Source organism: Lithobates pipiens, unplaced genomic scaffold (assembly GCF_037356315.1).
Source record: "Lithobates pipiens isolate NorthernLeopardFrog02 unplaced genomic scaffold, aLitPip1_a1.2 Scaffold_16, whole genome shotgun sequence".
Classification (NCBI taxonomy): domain Eukaryota; kingdom Metazoa; phylum Chordata; class Amphibia; order Anura; family Ranidae; genus Lithobates; species Lithobates pipiens.
This window is the reverse complement of record NW_027507748.1, coordinates 135161036-135182230: the sequence shown is the minus strand read 5'-3', so window position 1 is coordinate 135182230 and position 21195 is coordinate 135161036. Positions and strand designations below refer to the sequence as shown.

Genomic DNA, 21195 nt, shown 5'->3' with positions numbered 1-21195 from the left:
AATATGTTCCTTCATTGCAGGCCATGCAGATAATTGAGGAGTTTAGCACCTACTCTGAAATTAGGGTTAACTGGGAGAAATCTCTGGTTTTCCTGCTCAGCTTTTCGCATCACAAACTGCCTACAAACACTCCACATGGGTGGATGGGTTTAAATACCGTGGGATACATGTGGGTGTCACCTACCTAGGTGACCTTTCCCAGAGATGTGCATCTTGGAAATCACTTGTACTCCAGTAGGCACATTTAATCTCATTAGGATGGTTTATCTACTGAAATTTCTTTATTACTTTAGGAATACACCAGTTCCTGTACCAAACACATTCTTCAATAAATTAGACAGTGTTGCCCTTTTCTTTGTATGAGCTTGGAAAGTTCCCCGTCTTGCAAAGTAGACACTACAACCCCCATTGTCACAGGCTGGTCTGTCCCTTCCAAATTTAAAATTGCATTACTGGGTAGCAGTGCTGGTAACAGTTCGCTGGTTGTTTTTAGCAGCCTAGAAAGAATCCTGCGTTACCTTGGAAGATGGCCCTACTAGGCTCATATGGTACCTTTAGAAATTTCATTTTCAGGGGCTCCAGATTAAATCCAGCTGTTAACAGTCCAATAAGAACAACGCTTTTGGTGTAACCTAACGCCACAACAAAATACTGTTCTCCTCTGACCTTCTCTCCGCATACACCCTTGTGAGGTTATTCCAACCAATCATAACTGATATTTATCTGGAGCCACAGTTCTGGGCAGCTCGTGGAATGGTGGACTTGAAGCATATTATGTCAGACTGATAGGGTTCTCTGACCTCAAGGCCAAGTATAATCATCCTAATATGTCTTTCAGACATTTGCAGCTGAGATATGCAGTCCAGGGGCAATTCCCTGCTCCAGTAACTCTTGTGTCTGATCCGATTGAGCGATTGCAAGCATGTTGGTTAAACCATTATCCTCTTTGTACCTTAGGCTCTTCCTTGCTTATACCACTAACTCGAATCGCACCTCCCAGAAATTGATATTTAAGGTCACCTGAGGACAGGTGACAGATGCACACCGTTGGGGTCAGGAGTGCACTGGTAGTGAACCCTATGGCTGACTGCTGCGGATGGAGCTCAGGATGGTTGAGGAAAGCAGGTCCTCTGGAGCACCAACACGGATCACACTGGGAGCTAGAGCATGAGATTCCCCAGGGCACAGAAACTAAGAGCCAGCATGTGTTCACCAGGGCCCCTGATGGTGGGGATGGACTTTGCTGCAACTGTCTCCAGGTCGCGGCCCTCAGGGTCTCCCAGCTCACGCTCACGGGAGGTTACTGGAGGATAGAGAGGAGGCAGCAGACCAGGACAACAAGGGATAGCCAGAAGATAAGCCAAAAGGTTGGGGCAAAAAGCAGACAGGGATAGTCAAAGAACACGCCAAAGGTCGGGATATGAAGCAGACAAGGCTAGTCAAGAACAAGCCAAGGTTAGTAAACAGGATCAGATGTAGAGCACATGGCAAGAAGCACACAGGAAGCCAAACACACAATACTGATCAGCGAGGCTGACTTGCAGTGCACAGGTTAATATAGTGTTCCCAGTCAGAGGCTGGGGTGGAGCCATGCTTATGGGAAGATTACTTAAGCAGACAGGTGAATGGGCGGCCGGTCTCTAATCTGAACACCCAGAGAGGTAAGCAGACAGACATGAACATACTGCAGATCCATGAAAGGAAGGTTGACTTGTCAGATTTGGATGAGTAAGAATGGGAAACCTGTACCAGCCATTACGTTATGTAGTATTCAGTGCCTTGAAAAAGTATTCATACCCCTTGAAATTTTTCACGTTTTGTTATGTTACAACCAAAAATGTAAATGTATTTTATTGGGATGTTATGTGATAGTCTATCACATAAAATCCCAATAAAATACATTTGCGTTTTTGGTTTTAACATAAAATGTGGAAAATTTCAAGGGATATGAATACTTTTTCAAGGCACTATATAGGAGGACTTGTTTGCTCTTTGTGTATCACCTGAGGCTAATCACCCTCATGTGAGGGCTTATTTTAATTTACCAATATATGGGGTCACACATCACTATTGAGTAGAGCTGCACGATTCTGGCCAAAATGAGAATCACAATTTTTTTTGCTTAGAATAAAAAGATTGTTACAATGTAAAATCTTTCACATTATAAAAAATAAAATAAAAAATGGGCTAACTTAAGGCTCGGTTCACACAGGGGGCGACACGACTTGCCGCGCCGCGACCTGCCGCGACCTCAGCGGCGACTTGCAAATGACTTCTGTATAGAAGTCAATGCAAGTCGCCCGAGGTCGCCCAAAAGTAGTACAGGAACCTTTTTTCTAAGTCGGAGCGACTCGAGTCGCTCCTCTTAGAACGGCTCCGTAGTACAGAACGGGGGCGACTTGTCAGGTCGCGGCACGGCAAGTCGTGTCACCTCGTGTCGCCCCCTGTGTGAACCGAGCCTTACTGGTTCGTTGAAAGACTGCTGTGCAAATACAGTGTGACATAAAATATTGCAACAACCACCATTTTATTCTCTAGGGTGTCTACTAAAAAATATATGTTTGGGGGTTCTAATTTTCTAGCTAAAAAAAAAAAAGATTTTAACTTGAAACCAACAAATGTCAGAAAAAGGTTTAGTGTTTAAGTGATTAAACTTTTTTCACATACAAACAGTCTATTCCATTGAAAAATGGTTACAATGTTTATACTTAAGTTCATAAAGAATGATTTGATTCTTGGCAGACTGCCCAGTTTTTCTCTTCCTTTTGTGGTTTCAGAGGAGCAGAGAGACTTCTTTGCATAGAAAGAATTGTGAAACACTTTAGTCAAGATCGTGATAACGATTCTTGATGATTAATTGTGCAGCTCTACTATTGAGGCCCCCCTTTAAGAATAGTCTTACTGTAGATAATGTCTCTTGCAATACTGAAACATAACTAGAACATTTGTATAGGTACACTAAAAATTACTACACTAAAACGCATTACCAATCAGTAGGGTACATTTCTACAGAAAGGTATACTGAGCCCCGAATACCTGCTGAGAACAATGGAAGAATCTGGAGTTGTCTTCTTTTGTAAAGGGTCCCTGTGCAGCAACTCTAAGGCCTCATGCACACGAGACGCAGTTAAACGCGCGTTCAGATGCAGTTGGACAGTTTTTTCAACTGCCCCTGAACTCATTCAATGTTATCCTATGTGTCCATGCACACAGTCTCGTTTTTTTCCGTTTTTATGCAGTTGCGTTTAATCTCGTTTTTCCAGAAGCAAAAAAATGCGTTCAGAAGCAAAAATTTCCACGTTTCAGACGCAAAACGCGGCAAAACGCGGTAAAACGCTGCTACCGCGTTTAGCCGCGTTTGCGTTTATATGCGTTTTTAAAGGTGACCTTTTTTTTACATTAAAAATCTCAAAAAATGATTGCAAATGATGAAAAACCATTAGAAAAATATTTTAAACAAATGCAATTGCAAGTGGACAATCCACAACTTGTGGCAAGTGACATGGCAGGTGGCAAGTGACGTGGCAAGTGGACAATCCACAACTTGTGGCAAGTGACATGGCAGGTGGCAAGTGATGTGGCAAGTGGACAATCCACAACTTGTGGCAAGTGACGTGGCAGGTGAAGTGGCAAGTGACGTGGAAAGTGGACAATCCACAACTTGTGGCAGGTGACGTGGCAAGTGACCTGGCAGGTGACGCGGCAAGTGACCTGGCAGGTGACGTGGCAAGTGGAAAATCAACAACTTGTGGCAGGTGACTGGCATGTGACGTGGCAAGTGGACAATCCATAACTTGTGGCAGGTGACGTGGCAAGTGACATGGCAAGTGGACAATCCTCTTGTGGCAGGGGACGTGGCAAGTGACGTGGCAAGTGGACAATCCACTTGTGGCAGGGGATGTGGCAAGTGACGTGGCGAGTGGACAATCCACAACTTGTGTCAGGTGATGTGGCAAGTGGACAATCCACAACTTGTGGCAGGTGATGTGGCAAGTGATGTGGCAAGTGGACAATCCACTTGTGGCAGGTGACGTGGCAGGGGACGTGGCAAGGGACGTGGCGAGTGGACAATCCACAACTTGTGGCAGGTGACGTGGCAGGTGACGTGGAAAGTGATGTGGCAAGTGGACAATCCACAACTTGTGGCAGGTGATGTGGCTGGTGACGTGGCAAGTGGACAATCCACATCCTGTGGCAGGTGACGTGGCAGGTGACGTGGAAAGTGGTGTGGCAAGTGGACAATCCACAACTTGTGGCAGGTGATGTGGCTGGTGACGTGGCAAGTGGACAATCCACAACTTGTGGCAGGTGGCATGGCAGGTGACGTGGAAAGTGGACAATCCACATCTTGTGGCAAGTGACGTGGCAGGTGATGTGGCAAGTGACGTGGCAAGTGGACAATCCACAACTTGTGGCAGGTGACGTGGCAGGTGATGTGGCAAGTGATGTGGCAGGTGATGTGACAAGTGGACAAGCCACATCTTGTGGCAAGTGACGTGGCAGCTGACGTGGCAAGTGACGTGGCAAGTGGACAATCCACATCTCGTGGCAAGTGACGTGGCAGGTGATGTGGCAAGTGACGTGGCAAGTGGACAATCCAAAACTTGTGGCAGGTGACGTGGCAAGTGATGTGGCAGGTGACGTGGCAAGTGACGTGGCAAGTGGACAATCCACATCTCGTGGCAAGTGACGTGGCAGGTGATGTGGCAAGTGACGTGGCAAGTGGACAATCCACAACTTGTGGCAGGTGACGTGGCAGGTGATGTGGCAAGTGATGTGGCATGTGATGTGACAAGTGGACAATCCACATCTTGTGGCAAGTGACGTGGCAGGTGATGTGGCAAGTGACGTGGCAAGTGGACAATCCACAACTTGTGGCAGGTGACGTGGCAGGTGATGTGGCAAGTGATGTGGCAGGTGATGTGACAAGTGGACAAGCCACATCTTGTGGCAAGTGACGTGGCAGCTGACGTGGCAAGTGACGTGGCAAGTGGACAATCCACATCTCGTGGCAAGTGACGTGGCAAGTGACGTGGCAAGTGGACAATCCAAAACTTGTGGCAGGTGACGTGGCAAGTGATGTGGCAGGTGACGTGGCAAGTGACGTGGCAAGTGGACAATCCACATCTCGTGGCAAGTGACGTGGCAGGTGATGTGGCAAGTGACGTGGCAAGTGGACAATCCACAACTTGTGGCAGGTGACGTGGCAGGTGATGTGGCATGTGATGTGACAAGTGGACAATCCACATCTTGTGGCAAGTGACGTGGCAGCTGACGTGGCAAGTGACGTGGCAAGTGGACAATCCAAAACTTGTGGCAGGTGATGTGGCAAGTGACGTGGCAGGTGACGTGGCAAGTGGACAATCCACATCTCGTGGCAAGTGACGTGGCAGGTGATGTGGCAAGTGACGTGGCAAGTGGACAATCCACAACTTGTAGCAGGTGACGTGGCAGGTGATGTGGCAAGTGATGTGGCAGGTGATGTGGCACGTGGACAATCCACATCTTGTGGCAAGTGACGTGGCAGCTGACGTGGCAAGTGACGTGGCAAGTGGACAATCCAAAACTTGTGGCAAGTGACGTGGCAAGTGACGTGGCAAGTGGACAATCCACAGCTTGTGGCAAGTGACATGGCAGGTGGCAAGTGATGTGGCAAGTGGACAATCCACAACTTGTGACAGGTGACGTGGCAGGTGATGTGGCAAGTGGACAATCCCCAACTTGTGGCAAGTGACGTGGCAAGTGGACAATCCAATACTTGTGGCAGGTGACGTGGCAAGTGACGTGGCAGGTGATGTGGCAAGTCACGTGGCAAGTGGACAATCCACAACTTGTGGCAGGTGACGTGGCAGTTGGACAATCCACAACTTGTGGCAGATGACATGGCAAGTGACGTGGCAGGTGATGTGGCAAGTCACGTGGCAAGTGGACAATCCACAACTTGTGGCAGGTGCCGTGGCAAGTCACACGCTAAATACAAGTACACTGCAGCTCTCACAGATGCTGCTACTCACTCTGGTCTCACAAAATTGCTGAAATAGTTAATTTTTGAGCTGGGGAGGGTCTATGATGTTAGCTTAACTAAACGCTTCTAGACGCAAACGCGGTAAAACGCCGCTAAATCGCGGTAAAAATCGCGGCAAAACGCGCGTTTCTAAACGCCGGTTTCAACATGTGTCCAACAGCGTTTGCATCTACGTCTCGTGTGCATGAAGCCTAACACAAATAGAAGTGGTGCAAAAATAGTGTAGCGCTACAAATATATTGTGCAAATACCAATGCATGTACTCAGAACACAATATAAATGTTGGGTGACAGCACAATGTGACAAAACAATAATAAAAGGAATGTGCATAGCACAATGGGTGCAGGAATCCAATGGTAAGTGAAACTACAATGGATAATGCAAAATAAAGTCCACAAAGTAGACAAGATGGACTTCTTCCTATTACGGTGACACCAAAACAGTGGAGGAGAAAAACAGGTTGTCTGTAGTCACTCTAAACAACTCTTCAAGGATAAGTAAGTGGATACTCTTACCAGCTGGTATGGACACACAAGTCTTACGACAGTGGGTCAGAAAAGCTTGTGATCCTGAGGGATCTGAATCAGGTGCTGTGACACGTTTCGACACTAAAGGTCTTCTACTGGGGCATATCTGCCCCAGTAGAAGACCTTTAGCGTCAAAAAGTGTCGGGCTAGCATTTACTGCACCCCACATTGCTTTTTATATACTTTTTATATGTTGTAATCACTTTTATATTTGTCATTTTTGTATGACAAATTCCAATATACCTATCGGTTTGACCTGCACTATCTGGAGCCCTCCTTCTTTTTTCATATGTTTCATCCGTTGGAGCTTACGAAGAGCCTTTTCCGAGGTACATCCATCCTGATCATACAGTGTCTGTGGAGTTTGTCGACAGAAAATCAGGGACCCTGCAACTGATACATCTGACCATCCTCCGTGCACAGCACCTGATTCAGATCCCTCAGGATCACAAGCTTTTCTGACCCACTGTCATAAGACTTGTGTGTCCATCCCAGCTGGTAAGGGTATCCACCTACTTATCCTTGAAGAGTTGTTTAGAGTGACTACAGACAACCTGTTTTTCTCCTCCACTGTTTTGGTGTCAAGGTAATAGGAAGAAGTCCATCTTGTCTACTTTGTGGACTTTGTTTTGCATTATCCATTGTAGTTTCACTTACCATTGGATTCCTGCACCCATTGTGCTATGCACATTCCTTTATTATTGTTTTGTCACATTGTGCTGTCACCCAACATTTATATTGTGTTCCGAGTACACGCATTGGTATTTGCGCCATATATTTGTAGCGCTACACTATTTTCACCATTCTTGTTTGACTTTGTTATGCCGCGAACACACGATCAGAATTCTCGTCGGAAAAAGCTCTGATGGTTTTCCCGACGGAATTCCGACAGAATTCAGCTCAAGCTGTCTTGCCTACACACGGTCACATCAAATTCCGATCATTTATAACGCAGTGACGTACAACACGTACGACATGACTAGAAAAAGGAAGTTCAATAGCCAGTAGCCAATAGCTTCTGTCTCGTAGTTGAATCTGAGCATGCGTGATTTTTGGTGTGTCGGAATTGCATACACACGATCGGAATTACCGATAGAAAGTTTTTCCATCTGGAAAATTGAGAACATGCTATCAATTTTTGGCTGGCGGGAAATTCAGACAGCTAAATTCCGATGGAGCATACACACGGTCGCATTTTCCGATGAAAAGCTTTCATCTGGTCTTTTTTCCGATCGTGTGTACACGCCATTAGAGTGCTAGCAGCTTCTTGCACCATTTATTTTGATTTTAGCGCCCCCCCCCCCCCATTTCATAACAAATAGAAGTGGGCGTCTTCGCCGTGACCTTAATATATCAATTTCTGTTTAACACGAGATCTGCTGAATCTCCAGCAAGCATCGTTTAAGTAAACATAATTCTGATGAACAATATGGAGCAGAGATCTATTTCTGGATATGCAGCAGAAATTGCTTCTTTCAGGAAGCCACTTAATGATACTACTCAAGTTCACATAAAATTTTGTTCCAGCTCAAGATAAAATCAATATGATGCTGCCCATTCAAGCAGGAAAAAAGAACAGTTGACTCCTTGGCAATTATCGCATGTGCACACCTTATAATCAGCTATAGAAATCTAAAAAGGAGTGAAAATAAAACAAAATCTACATTTTTGTCCTTAGGCCCTTTTTACACAGGCCATGCTCGGTCCAACCAGCTGTGGAGCAAAACAGAACAGACTTTTGTGACATTTGTGTCTGTTCATTTTTGCTGCATTTAAAATGTGGAGCTTTCTGGACCCATGTTAGATCAAATGCAAACAAACTTTAAATCATTTAATCCGACACATCTAGGTCCACAAAAACAAAACAACATGGAAAAAGGTGCAAAGACTCCATTTTTTAGGCCATGGCAGATTTGCAGGTATTCAGATGTAAACAGAATGGAAGTGAGACCAATTACATATGGCAGCTCATGGACTAACATGAATCTTCTGATCGAGCCTGTCTGAAAACTAACAGGGAGACCAGACCACCTAAGGCAGAAGGTGTTACTTATTCAAACCTTCTTAATAAACCTTCTTAATCCTATATAATTTAGGACTAATGTCACTTCCTGTCTGACCCACTGGAGTCCAATGATCATGGATGAGGCAGATGCCATGTCTAATGCCCTGTACACACACAATAGGATTTTCCTACAACAAAATCCATGGTATTTTTTCTGACGGATGTTGGCTGAAACTTGTCTTGCATACACACGGTCACACAAAGTTGGTCAGAAGTTCTGAACGTCAAGAACGTGGTGACATACAACACGTACGACGAGCCGAGAAAAATTAAGTTCAATAGCCAGTGCTGCTCTTCTGCTTGATTCCGAGCATGCGTGGCACTTTGTGCGTCGGAATTTCCGACAACGGATTTTGTTGTCGGAAAATTTGAGAACCAGATCTCAAATTTTGTGTGACGGAAATTCCTATGGAAAATGTGTGATGGAGCCTACACACGGTCGGAATTTCCAACAACAAAGTCCTATCTCACATTTTCCATTGGAAAATCCTATCGTGTGTATGGGGCCTAATACAGTAGGCACAGCACACATGGCACCTTGTGCACTGGACACAATACGCTGTACTGCCATTCGTTATGCAAAACATTTTTCCATGTAGAATTGCATGTTTGGCCCCATAGATTTCAATCCATGACACAAGAGATTTATGGGGGTTTTTTGTGCATTTTTGCACCTACCAATTGGTCTACTCCTCCTCGCAATCTCAGGCCTGTGAACAAAATGGATCACCTAGGAGTGCTCATCCTGGATACTTTTATTCTCCTGGTAAGAGCCCACAAGAACCTCCATGACCCCAATGATGCATGTTACAAGAACAGCTGCAAGCTGGAGAGCACCGGGGAAAAAATTGGCATAGCGGGCATTGCTCAAGAGCTCCACTAGCAAAGGGCGCCACAACACCATACAAAAACATCAGGAAGCATATACAAGGACAACAATGACATTTGCTGTCACAGATGATACTGCTTTTCACTGGACAAAGCAAAACGTATGAAAACACATGAAAAATGCTACAAACCCACCTGCTCCTGTCTCATCACCTTCTATTTTGTATAGCACTATGCAAATTGTTAGCATTATATAAATAATGTATAATAATAATAATCATAATCATAAGCTTTCTTACGCATGAAAGGAATAAATGATCTGCCATTCAGCAGTGAAAGAGGAATGGTCAATCAGAGACCATATCTACAACATCAGGTTTTACTCTCTAGCAAACACTACTACAGTACAAGGGTTGATTTACTAAAACTGGAGTGCAAAGCTGCTGCAGCTCTGCATAGAAACCAATCAGCTTCCAGTTTTTAGCTTAACCCTTTAACGTTCTGCTCCACCGTTTGGTAGCGCACATTTTGAGTCACGCAAATTCATTGAAAAATGTGGACTTTAAAGGGTTAATTAAACAAGCTGAAGTTAGAAACTGATTGGCTGGCCATGCAGAGCTGCACCAGATTTTGCACTCTCCAGTTTCAGTAAATCAACCCCACATTGTCATCTAGGAAGCATTCAGATGTTATAAAACATGACAAACTCTAATTTCCCCATTTTAATACATATTATAAATATTATTATTATATTATTATTATAAATCTCACATCTACTTGTAGAAAACAAGGCTTTAGTATATAAAAGGTAACCCTTTCATCACCACTGTGCTGAATAGTAAAGCGTGGTTACAAACTGCGTCATAGAATCCCTTTCCCCAGTGTTATAAAGCTATCACAGCACTTTAAACACGGAGATACAACTCTGTTTGAGCTACCGTTACATTGTTTTTCTTGCAAGTAATCTGGAAATAGTGTTTAAACAGCCAGAAATTATTATACCAATTTATCACCAGATTTTATCAAAGCCATCATATTTACCAGTAAGAAATCACTGCACAGATTTCTAAGAAGCACACTGCATCACCTTCATGTTTCATTCATTACGCTCGCCATTTAACCTTTTCCATTCAGTAGGAAGGTTATCCTACAGGATGCTGACAGTGAATTCTACAGGAACGGCAAGAGGCATCTTCTTCTGACTCTTAATAAAGCCAGTTATTCTAAAGTATAAACTACAGCCGCAACTCACATTGGAATCTAAAGTTTGTTTTTGAGATTTTAAGTTCTTAGGATCCAAGTACATATTAATACACTGATTTGGGGTTCCTCAAACCAGAACTTACTCCTGAATCTTCTTCATTTGTTGATATTAATAGGGGAACCAGGTTATACTATGAACAAAAAAAAAAACTCCATTCTATTGTTTAACCCAGCTATGATCAACCTTTTTTTTTACCCCTGAAATAATCTTCAGGTCTCCGGGAAACCAGGCTAAAATTGAATAATTGGGTTTAGAGGGAAAAGTGTCCTTTGGATGGTCAGTAGAAGGAATGTTCCTTACCTTGAAGGTCAGTAGTAAGAATGTGCCTTACCTTGGTGGTTAGAAGGAGGAAAGTCCCTTACATTGGTGGTCAGTAGGAGGAATGCCCCTTACATTAGTGGTCAGTAGGAGGAATGCCCCTTATATTGGTGGTCAGTAGGAGGAATGTCCCTTATATTGGTGGACAGTAGGAGGAATGCCCCTTATATTGGTGGTCAGTAGGAGGAATGTCCCTTATATTGGTGGACAGTAGGAGGAATGCCCCTTACATTGGTGGTCAGTAGGAGTAATGCCCCTTACATTGGTGGTCAGTAGGAGTAATGCCCCTTACATTGGTGGTCAGTAGAAATAATGTCCCTTACATTGGTGGTCAGTAGGAAGAATGCTCACCTTACAGACAGTTAAAACGATTATTGGGTCACATAACTGGCTCTGCCAAGTGGTGTTGGTGCATGCATAGTTCCAAGTTCATCAGATAGGAGGTCAATACGCCACAGCTCAAGGATCCGCTTCTAGAGCAGGGATATGCAATTAGCGGACCTCCGGTTGTTGCAAAACTACAAGTCCCATCATTCCTCTGCCTCTGGGTGTCATGCTTGTGACTGTCAGAGTCTTGCTATGCCTCATGGGAGTTGTAGTTCTGCAACAGCTGGGGGTCCACCAATTGCATATCATTGTTCTAGAGCAACCCTTCTAAACCAGGGTTCATCCAGAGGTTGCTAGGGGTGTGTTTTTTCCTTGAGAAATGCCTCACAGATAGGTAAGCACTGACACCATTGATCTTTTTAGCTACCATTATGGGTGGGGATTCTCCCTGATGACCACACATGTAAGGAACATTCTTCCCAGTAAGCATCACCCTAATGTACAGTGAGCTGTAGATATTATATATGAGTTGGGGTTCCCTGAGACTGGAAAATAATTGTAATGGTTCCTCTGTGTTAAGAGGGGTAGGAAAGGCTGATCTAGAGGAATCCTAGGATTAAAGAGGACCCTGGCCGAGAATGGCTGGCATAGCCAACTTAATCTGCCTTTCCATATTTCCTGTCTAAATACAAAAAACCTGAACTATCAAAGAAACTGTCTATCTCATCATCTTCATAACACCCCAGCTAATCCTGAGCAATGCCCTGCTAATGTCCCAGTTGGTCACAAGTAGAATAAACAATGACATTCAGATAGATTTTTCATATCAAGGAACATTCTTTTTAAACTAAAGTAAAACTATCTACATGTTCTCACAACATTACTTTGAAACAGCCATTGTGAATGAAAATGACACTTAAAGTAGAGCTATAGAGTAGAGCTATATAGGCAAAACTTGTCACCCCCCTCCCGCCCAATTTTGGATACAGTAAGGGAGGGTTATAACCCATTTTAGTTAATTTTCTGTCATCTATGCCCCATTGAGGAGATTTCCCTTCACTTCCTGTCCCATAGCCAAAACAGGAAGCAAGAGGAAATCCCTCCAAATTAAGGAAATCCCTTGGGGACCCCCAAGGCCTCTGGAACTAGTGTCCCCATTGGAAGATTTCCCCTCCATTGTTTTTCTGGGGACAATCCAAAATGTGGGATTTTCATCTACTTTTACTTTCAATACTAATGGTAAAACGGGGCAAATAGGGAGAAGTGTCCCTAATGTGGGGGAGGGCCAGCAATAAAAACTGACAAGCATTCGAATCACTCTCTACTCTGTCCAGAACAAAAGAAGTTGTGGCTTTAGTACAATAACGTTTTTGTGCCAGCTTGGAGTAGCGTTTTAGTAGCTTTTAGGAGCGTTATCGTTTTATTAGCGTTTTTACAGTACATGTAGAGAAAAAGAACAAAAAAATAAATGCTTGAAAAAAAAAAAAAGCTGTTAGGAGCCTTTTAGTCATGTTTTTCTGTGGGGAAAACACTCCCAAAAACCCTACAAAATACTTTATTTTTCTGCTTCTAAACGCTGAAGCTTGGAAAATGCTTCTAGCATAAAATAGCGTGCATGGACACATAGGATGGCACTATTAGCTTCTAGGAGCAGGAAATAAAAATGCTCATAATAGCTTCTAGGAGCTTAAAATATACTAGTGTGCATGGAGCCTTATGCCCCATACACACGGTCAGACATTCTGACCACAAAATCCGTCAGATTTTTTCAGACGGATTTTGGGCCAAACTTGTCTTGCATACACCTGGTCACACAAAGTTGTCAGAAAATCCGATCGTTAGAAACGAGGCGACATCAAACACGTATGTCGGGAGTATAGATGGGCCAGTAGCCAATAGCTTTCATCTCTTTATTCTGAGCATGCGTGGAACTTTGTCTGTCGGAATTGTCTACACACGATCGGAATTTAAACGATCAGATTTTGTTGTCGGAAAATTTTAGATCCTACTCTCAAACTTTGTGCGTTGGAAAATCCGACGGAAAAAGTCCGATGGAGCCCACACACGATCGGTCTTTTTCCACTGGAATGTCCGACCGTGCGTATGGGGCACAAAAGTGCATTTCCACTTTTGCAGACAAATTGGGATAATGCCCACTTTATATTTGTTAATTGTTCTCATTCACATTGCATAACTTTAAACAAATATTTAAAAAGTGTTTACATTTTTATTTGCTGAAAATCCCTTTCCCCTTCTATGTAATGTTAAGAAAGAGGGCTGGGGAGTTATGTTTACCATAATTAACCCTGTCTGTACTGCGCTGACAAATGTTATTATCAGTTGTAAACTAGATGTGCACACTGTCCTGACATAGGGTTAAAGATCACAGGCCTTCTGCACTGTATGCTAAATCAGACCTTTCTCTAACTCCTCCCTCCTCCTTCTCTAACTGTCTATGCTCAGTAAATATATTTAGAGACGCCAATAAAATACAGATAGGAATATTTACTTTTGATGACTTTGTGCCAAATCTTGCATACGCATAGTATGAGGTCTAATGCTGTTTGTTATGGTTTAATGAGAAGCTTCCCCAAATCGTGTACAATGTGTGACGTATGTGTAGTAGAGGATCAGGGTAGAGCTGTGTTCTCCAATTAAATCTGTGCTGCGCATGTGTGAGATTTTGTACTGTGCATGCACTGAACATGATCTGGGATGACTTGTTATTAAACAAGCCACCCAATCACATATTATGCATGCCCGAGAGCTCCCTGAATGCACTGGTGACGTAGGCATCTCATGGTACACCTGTGATGCCAGGGCTACATTACCAGTGCCTCATGTAAACCAGTAAGTGCCAGGAAATAAATCTAAGTATTTAACCATTTTATTTCTGGGCACTTAGGCTGGATTCACACCTATGCATTTTTAGTGCTTTTTGCATTTTGCAGATTTGCACTACAGAACGTGTTCCATAGGAATCCATGTAAAATGGACTGTAGTGCAAATATGCAAAATGCACTAAAAACGCATAGGTGTGAATCCAGCCTTAGTCCCCCTTCTTCAATTTTCAGCTTTTAGCACTCTCACACTTTGAATGACAATTGCGCGGTCATGCAACACTGTACCCAAATTACATTTTTATCATTTTTTTTCACACAAATAGAGCTTTCTTTTGGTGGTATTTAACCACGGCTGGGTTTTGAATTTTTTGCTAAAAAACACAAAAAAGACAGAATATTTTGGAAAAAAAAAGTTCCATAGTTTGTTATAAACTTTTGAAAACAGGTAATTTTTCTCCTTCATTGATGTTCGCTGTCGAGGCAGCACTGCTGGGCACTGATAAGGGGGCACTAATAGGTAGCACTGATGGGTGGCACTGGTTGGCAGCACTGATATGCACCTGTAGGTGCACTGGTGGGCACTGACAGGTGGCACTGTATAGCAGCAGTGCCTCTCCCTGTTCAGGACCGATATCCCTCTGTCAGAAGCCGCTGATCGGCTTTTTTTCCCCCCGATTACCAATCTTCTGTTTACATCACGTGTTCAGCTGTCATTGGCTGACAGCTGATCATGTGGTAAGGAGCTGGGATCGGCCCCTTACTCCGATCTGTGATTGGCCGAGTCTCATGGACTCGGTGGTAACAGGACAGTTCATGCACGGGAGGACATCTATTGACACCCTCCCGGCAATTAAGGCCCACGCTGTAGCCGTCATTCAGTTATAGCGCAGACTGGGGGTGGTTAAAAAACAGTTTAATGCTCATAATGACCAACCAATGTTTATACATATACATGCAAAGTCGCATGCACCATGCCTTTTTGTGTAAGTATTCTGAACAAGTCAACCAACTCATTGAGTCCTGTATGTGTAAAAAAAAACATGCTCCAAAGAAACAATCAGAAAGGTAAGAAATATTTTTTATTACATTTTTAGATACTGTGGGGGAGATTTACTAAAACTGGAGCACTCAGAAATTCGTGCAGCTGTGCATGGTAGCCAATCAGCTTCTATCTTCAGCTTGATCAGATAAGTTTTGACAAAAAACAAACTGGAAGCTGATTGGTTTCTACGCCGAGCTGCACCAGATTTTGCACTCTCCAGTTTTAGTAAATCTCGCCCTGTGTGAATGGGAACACATGAACAACGTATTGTGTGGGGTTCTCATATTTGTGGAAATACACTTTAAGGATTGTTTACACTAAAATGTGTGCGGGTTGGTGTCTGGTCTATGTGGCAGTGCTTTGCATTGTTAGCACACAAGGCTCTGTTTATAATTTTTTGTCTTTTTGTAAAGGGTTAGTTCACTTTTACCAAAATCTGTTGATGCAAATACTATACAGAGCTATCTGTAGATAAAAACAAGCTGTGCAGCTCTGACCAAAGCTGAATAATGTCACACTTGTTATAAGTGTAGACTATTTACATACCTCCTGCTTCCCTGATCTACATCCAGGTTAAACTGATGCCAGGGAGAGGTGGAGAGGGGTTAAAGTGGGGTTCCGCCGTTTCAAAAAAAATAAATAAAAGTCAGCAGCTACAAATTACTTTTAAAATATGGACACTTACCTGTCCAGGGCGACCGCGATGTCGGCACCCAAAGCCGATCTATCCCTCGGCTGTCGGGTGCTGCTGCCACCATCCTCGGTAAGGGAATCAGGAAGTGAAGCCGCCCTACTGCGCATGCGTGACTCATGCTGCACTATCCCACAGGTCCCTGCTGTGTTCTGGGACCCGGGGGGGGGGGGGGGGGGGGAGTGCTGTAGATACCTGCAGGTGTCTTGGGTGTCTATGCCCGGAAGTGGGAGCAAAATACCTGTATTAGACAAGTATTTGCCCCTCTCCCCCTTGAAAGGTGCCAAATGTGACACCGGAGGGGGGGGGGGGGGGGGGGAGCATTCTGAAAAGGGGAAGATCCATTTTTGTATGGAACTCCGCTTTAAATGCATACTTCATCTTTACCAAAAAAAAAAAATGCCTATGCAGATAAGGGATGTCTGTAGATAAAAACAAACTGTGCAGCTTTGACCAATGTTAAATGTTCTTTCTATAAGTGTGGGCCATTTCGGTACCTTCAGAAGCCTCACTGGAAAACGCCTAGGATATTGCTAAAAGAAGCCCAGCATATTCTGTTTATCTGCACCATCACAGGAGCGAGCTCTCAAACGCTGAGCTCAGAGCTATTACATCGGGGACAGAAAATGCATGTGAGGGGGTTTGAATCAGAGAATGACCTCACTTCTGGGACGGTGGTGGTGAGCAGTAACAGCTGGGCTTCTCTTAACAACGTCCTTAGCGAGACCGTGCAAGTTTTCCAGTCAGGTTTCATGAGGTATGTCATTGGCCTACACCTACAGCAAGGACATTATTCAACTTGCTGCATGGCTTGTTTCTAAAGTGGTTGTAAACCTCACACAGGAAATATAAACAAAGCATATCCCTCTATAGCTGTGTTTCCCAACTCCAGTCCTCAAGGTGCCCCAACATGTCATGTTTTCAGGATTTCCATTATTTTGCACAGGTGATTTGATCAGTTTCACTGTCTTAGTAATTACCACAGCCGTTTCATCTGAGGGAAATCCTGAAAACATGACCTGTTGGGGCACCTTGAGGACCGGAGTTGAGAAACACTGCTCTATAGTGTGTACAGGCATACCCCAACTTTAAGTACACAATGGGGTTTATTTACTAAAGCTGGAAAGTGCAAAATCAGGCTCACTTCTGCATATTAACCAATGAGCTTCCAGGTTTTATTACCAAAACTTAAAGAGGAAGTAAACCCTGATGGGTTTACTTCCTCTTTCATTCCCTGCAAAGGCAAAGCATAATGGACTACTATGCATCGCATAGTAGTCCATTATGTGTCACTTACCTGACACAGGAGCCAGCGAAGTCACTGCTGTCCCCTGTAGTCCGGCGCATCCATCTTCTCGGTGGGGTCTCGCAGCTCCGCCGCTGTCATTCGGCGAAGCCGCGATGACGTCACTCCCGCGCATGCGCTCGGGAGCCGACACGCATCTTCGTCATTGAGGTTTAGGAGATATTTCTTGGACCTACAGGTAAGCCTTAATCTAGGCTTACCTGTAGGTCAAAGTGTGTTGTAAGGATTTACAACCACTTTAATTGAACACGCTGGGGTTAGAAGCTCATTGGTTTCTATGCAGAAGGGAGCCTGATTTTGCACTTTCCAGCTTTATTAAATAAACCCCATTGTATACTTAAAAGTGGGGTATGCCTGTACTTGTTATACTCCAGAGCACTAGGTGTCATTTCTGTCTGCTGCTTCGTTCCTCTGCAATCAGCATGAATCATGTCTGACAAGTTTCCCTGACACCAAGAGAAAAAAAGGTGACGGGGAGGGCACAGCTTGTGATTGGCAGCCTTAGCACTGTTTTGTATGTGAAGGGCAGGGGTGTATTCCTTCCCTCCAATTAGCACTCAGCGCTCTCCTCACTGATGTAACTTCAGCTTTCTGCCCCCTGCTTTCCAGAGCTGAGAGATCGTGTGTAAATTCTGCACTTCAACTGGATGAGGGGAAAAGACGGCCATAGATAAACAGGTACAACTTATGTAGGAGGATTTGTTTCATCTCTGTCAATCACGTGAGGTCAGTCACTTCACTGGGTATATGTAAGGGTATACAACCACTTTAACTACAGATGCCCTTTATCTACATAGGCAGTTTTTGGAAAAGGTGAACTATGCTTTTAACCCCTACCCAACGCTACGACTAAGCATCTGTTTGTGATGTGAATCGCGTTAGCCGTTTTTCCTTGTCTTCTATGCCTAAGATATGACTGTTTTTGAATTTTAATCTTTCAATAAAGATGCCTTCAGCGGTGAGCAGCTGTCCAGGATTTTTCCTTCCTTTAACCCCTACCCACCAAGCCCTGGCATTCCTTTAACTGGACCTTCACACCTGGGGATTGGGACACACTGCCCAATCATGTGATTACTGTGATTGGCTGTCACAGCGGTCACATGATCTGGCAGCCTGTGATCATTACTATTGTAAACATAGAAGCCCGGTCCGCCCATGGACGCATATTTGCTGTGCGTGGACGTTAAGCTCGCCCTATTTGTTGATGAACGAGTTCATTACGTGGGCGGCAGAAGGATAATTTTATAAGAGCGTCACAAAACGACATTTAATTCACGTCTATGGACTGGAGCGCCTTGTGATATGCTACGGTGTGATGCGGTGCAGTAAGTTGTGCATTTCAAGGGTCGGTTCACACCAGAACGAACGCATTCTGTTTTTGACAGCCCCGTCACTGCCAAATGCACAAAAAAAGTACAGCAGGTGCGACTTTGAAGAAATCACACCGCGCCAAACTGCGCGGTTCTGTGGTCCCATGTGGTTTGATGACACGCTGCATTTGTTGGATGCGTTTGGGGTGCCATTAACAATTAATGATATGTGCTTACATCTCACGCACACGGAATCACGTCTTTCCCATGTGAACTGCCCTAACACAGCATTGCCCTGTACAAGGGGGACACAGGAGACCATTGTTTTGTGGTGATGTGTGATGAGAGGTCAGGAGAGATGTGATCAGCACCATGGACACCTCCCATGGACAGCAACTTTACTAACTATGGAAACCCCGGCTCTGTATACATAAATCCGTCCTAGACTCACATCGGACCTGTCCCCATCCTCCTCCCCCAGGAATGAAGGCTCCCCATGCACACAGCACAGCCATCTTACCTGCACACACGGAGATCCCAGCTCATTAGCACTGATCGTGGCGCAGTGTCGTGCACGGCTCATGTAAACAATCCCTCCCCTCCCCCTCAGTCCTCGGTTGTTAGTGCTCAGGGACCTGCGATCCTCCTCATACTGCAGGCCTCCCCCTATGAGACGAGGTATCGGGCCAGGAGGAGGCGGGGCCAAGGAGGAGGCGTCACCACAACAACGTGACAGGAACTGGAGGCTCCCCCTTACTGAGGACCGCAGAGAGAAGGGGAGGGGCGACCATCTATCTCATCCCTGACCCCTCCCACCAGAGCCACAGACTTTGACAGGACAAGGAGCTGCAGTCCTCTAAGACATGCGTTGGAGGGATAAGCACCTACCTCCATGTCAGAGGCATAAATACCTACCTCCATGTCAGAGGCATAAATGTCACAGAAGAATAAACACTTATCACCTCAGTCACCCTCACCCCCGGGCTTCCCTCCTGGGACTTCGCTTAACCACTTCAATACTGAGCAATATCACCCCCTTACTGCCCAGGCCAGTTTCAGTTTTCAGCGCTGTCGCACTTTGAATGACAATTGCGCGGTCACACACTGTACCCAAATTAAATTGTTATCAGTTCTTCCTCACAAATAGAGCTTTCTTTTGGTGGTATTTGATCATCTCTGCGGTTTTTATTTTTTGCGCTATAAACAAAAGAAGAGTGACAAGTTTGAAAAAAAAGCACAATATTTTTTGCTATAATAAATATCCCAATTTAAAAAAAATATATATTTTTTTTTGTTCTCAGTTTAGGCCAATATGTATTCTTTTCATATTTTTGCTGGGAAAAAAATTGCAATAAGCATATATTGATTGGTTTGTGCAAAAGTTACAGCATCTACATAATAGGGAATAGTTTTATGGCATTTTTTTATTAGTAATGGCGGCGATCTCTGATTTTCATCATGACTGTGACATTGCGGCGGGCATATCAGACACTTTTGACACCATTTTGGAACCATTCACATTTATACAGAGATTAGTGCTATAAAAATGCACTGATTACTGTATAAATGTCACTGGCAGGGAAGGAGTTAACACTGGTGGGCGATCAAGGGGTTAAATGTGTCACCTAAGAAGTGATTCAAACTGTAGGGGAGGGGACTCACAAGGGGAGGCGACCGATTGGTGTTCCTCTGTACTGGGAACACACCATTAGTCTGTTATCAGGCAATCGCGGATACCCGGTGGACATCGCGGCTGTCGGGCATGAGCATCCGCTCCCGAGTGACGTGGTAGGCGCGTGTGCACCCCCCAGATGGCCGGGAAGCCAAGGACATCATATGACGCCCACCCAGGATGGGAGATCCCTCCTGCGGATTTCATATGAATATGGGCGGGATGTGAAGTGGTTAAAGAGGAACTGCAGTCTGCTCACATAATTTGTAATAAAACATCTTTGCCATTCTGAAGCTTGCCTCCAACCACTTTGCATATTTTTTTATATATTGCGATTCTGTACTTGCCAGTTGCCAAATATTCTGCAGAAATCTCCCTCCATTTAGTCTGGCTGCATACATTTTAACCGTGGGCTCTGCCTCCCTTGACTCCATGTCCCTGCTCCTAGACATCCACTCCACCCACCCTCGTCCCGTTCTTTCCCCTTAGCCAGCTTTCTGTGGCAACCTGGGGAAGGATCCCTACCCTGGGACTTTGCCAAAGTCCTGTCAGGCCTCCCTGGAGCCAATAGGCGGCTACTCCAGTCACTGTCACCCCGCTCTTCCCCATGGCCAGCTTTCCGCTGCAACCCAAGTAACGATCACTCCCCAAGCACTTCGCCAAAGTCCCATCTGAACTTCCCGGAGCCCCTAGGTGGCCACACTACTCACCTTAGCCCCAGCCCCCCCGGCCAGCATGGCGGCAACTCCTCCCACCCTATTCTCGGTCCTCCCCCTTAGCCAGCTTGCCTCGGCAACTTGGGTAAGGATCAGTGCCTGTTTTCTTTAGTATAGTTAGTACTACTACCATGTACCATATCTGCCTCCACATCACAGAGGAAATAAACACCTATCTTCATGTGTAGCACCACCTCTGAAGTAGCCACTTGGTGATTTTGGGTCCTGTGTTCTGCGCCTCAACTCCAAGAATGACCTCAG

The 21195-nt window shown here is 44.7% G+C and overlaps 1 protein-coding gene and 1 long non-coding RNA gene across 2 annotated transcripts in view; both read right to left on the bottom strand.

The window, feature by feature from the left end:
- CCDC92B (coiled-coil domain containing 92B) overlaps positions 1-19241 on the bottom strand; it is a 109655-nt gene extending 90414 nt beyond the window's left edge. Inside the window, exon 1 of the mRNA XM_077480488.1 lies at positions 19067-19241. Coding sequence (XP_077336614.1) covers positions 19067-19129 — 63 coding nt within the window. The 5' untranslated portion in view covers positions 19130-19241. The remainder of the gene's footprint in view (positions 1-19066) is intronic.
- The window catches only part of LOC143982082 (uncharacterized), a 195413-nt gene that overhangs the window by 110017 nt on the left and 64201 nt on the right, over positions 1-21195 (bottom strand). The window lies entirely within an intron of this gene.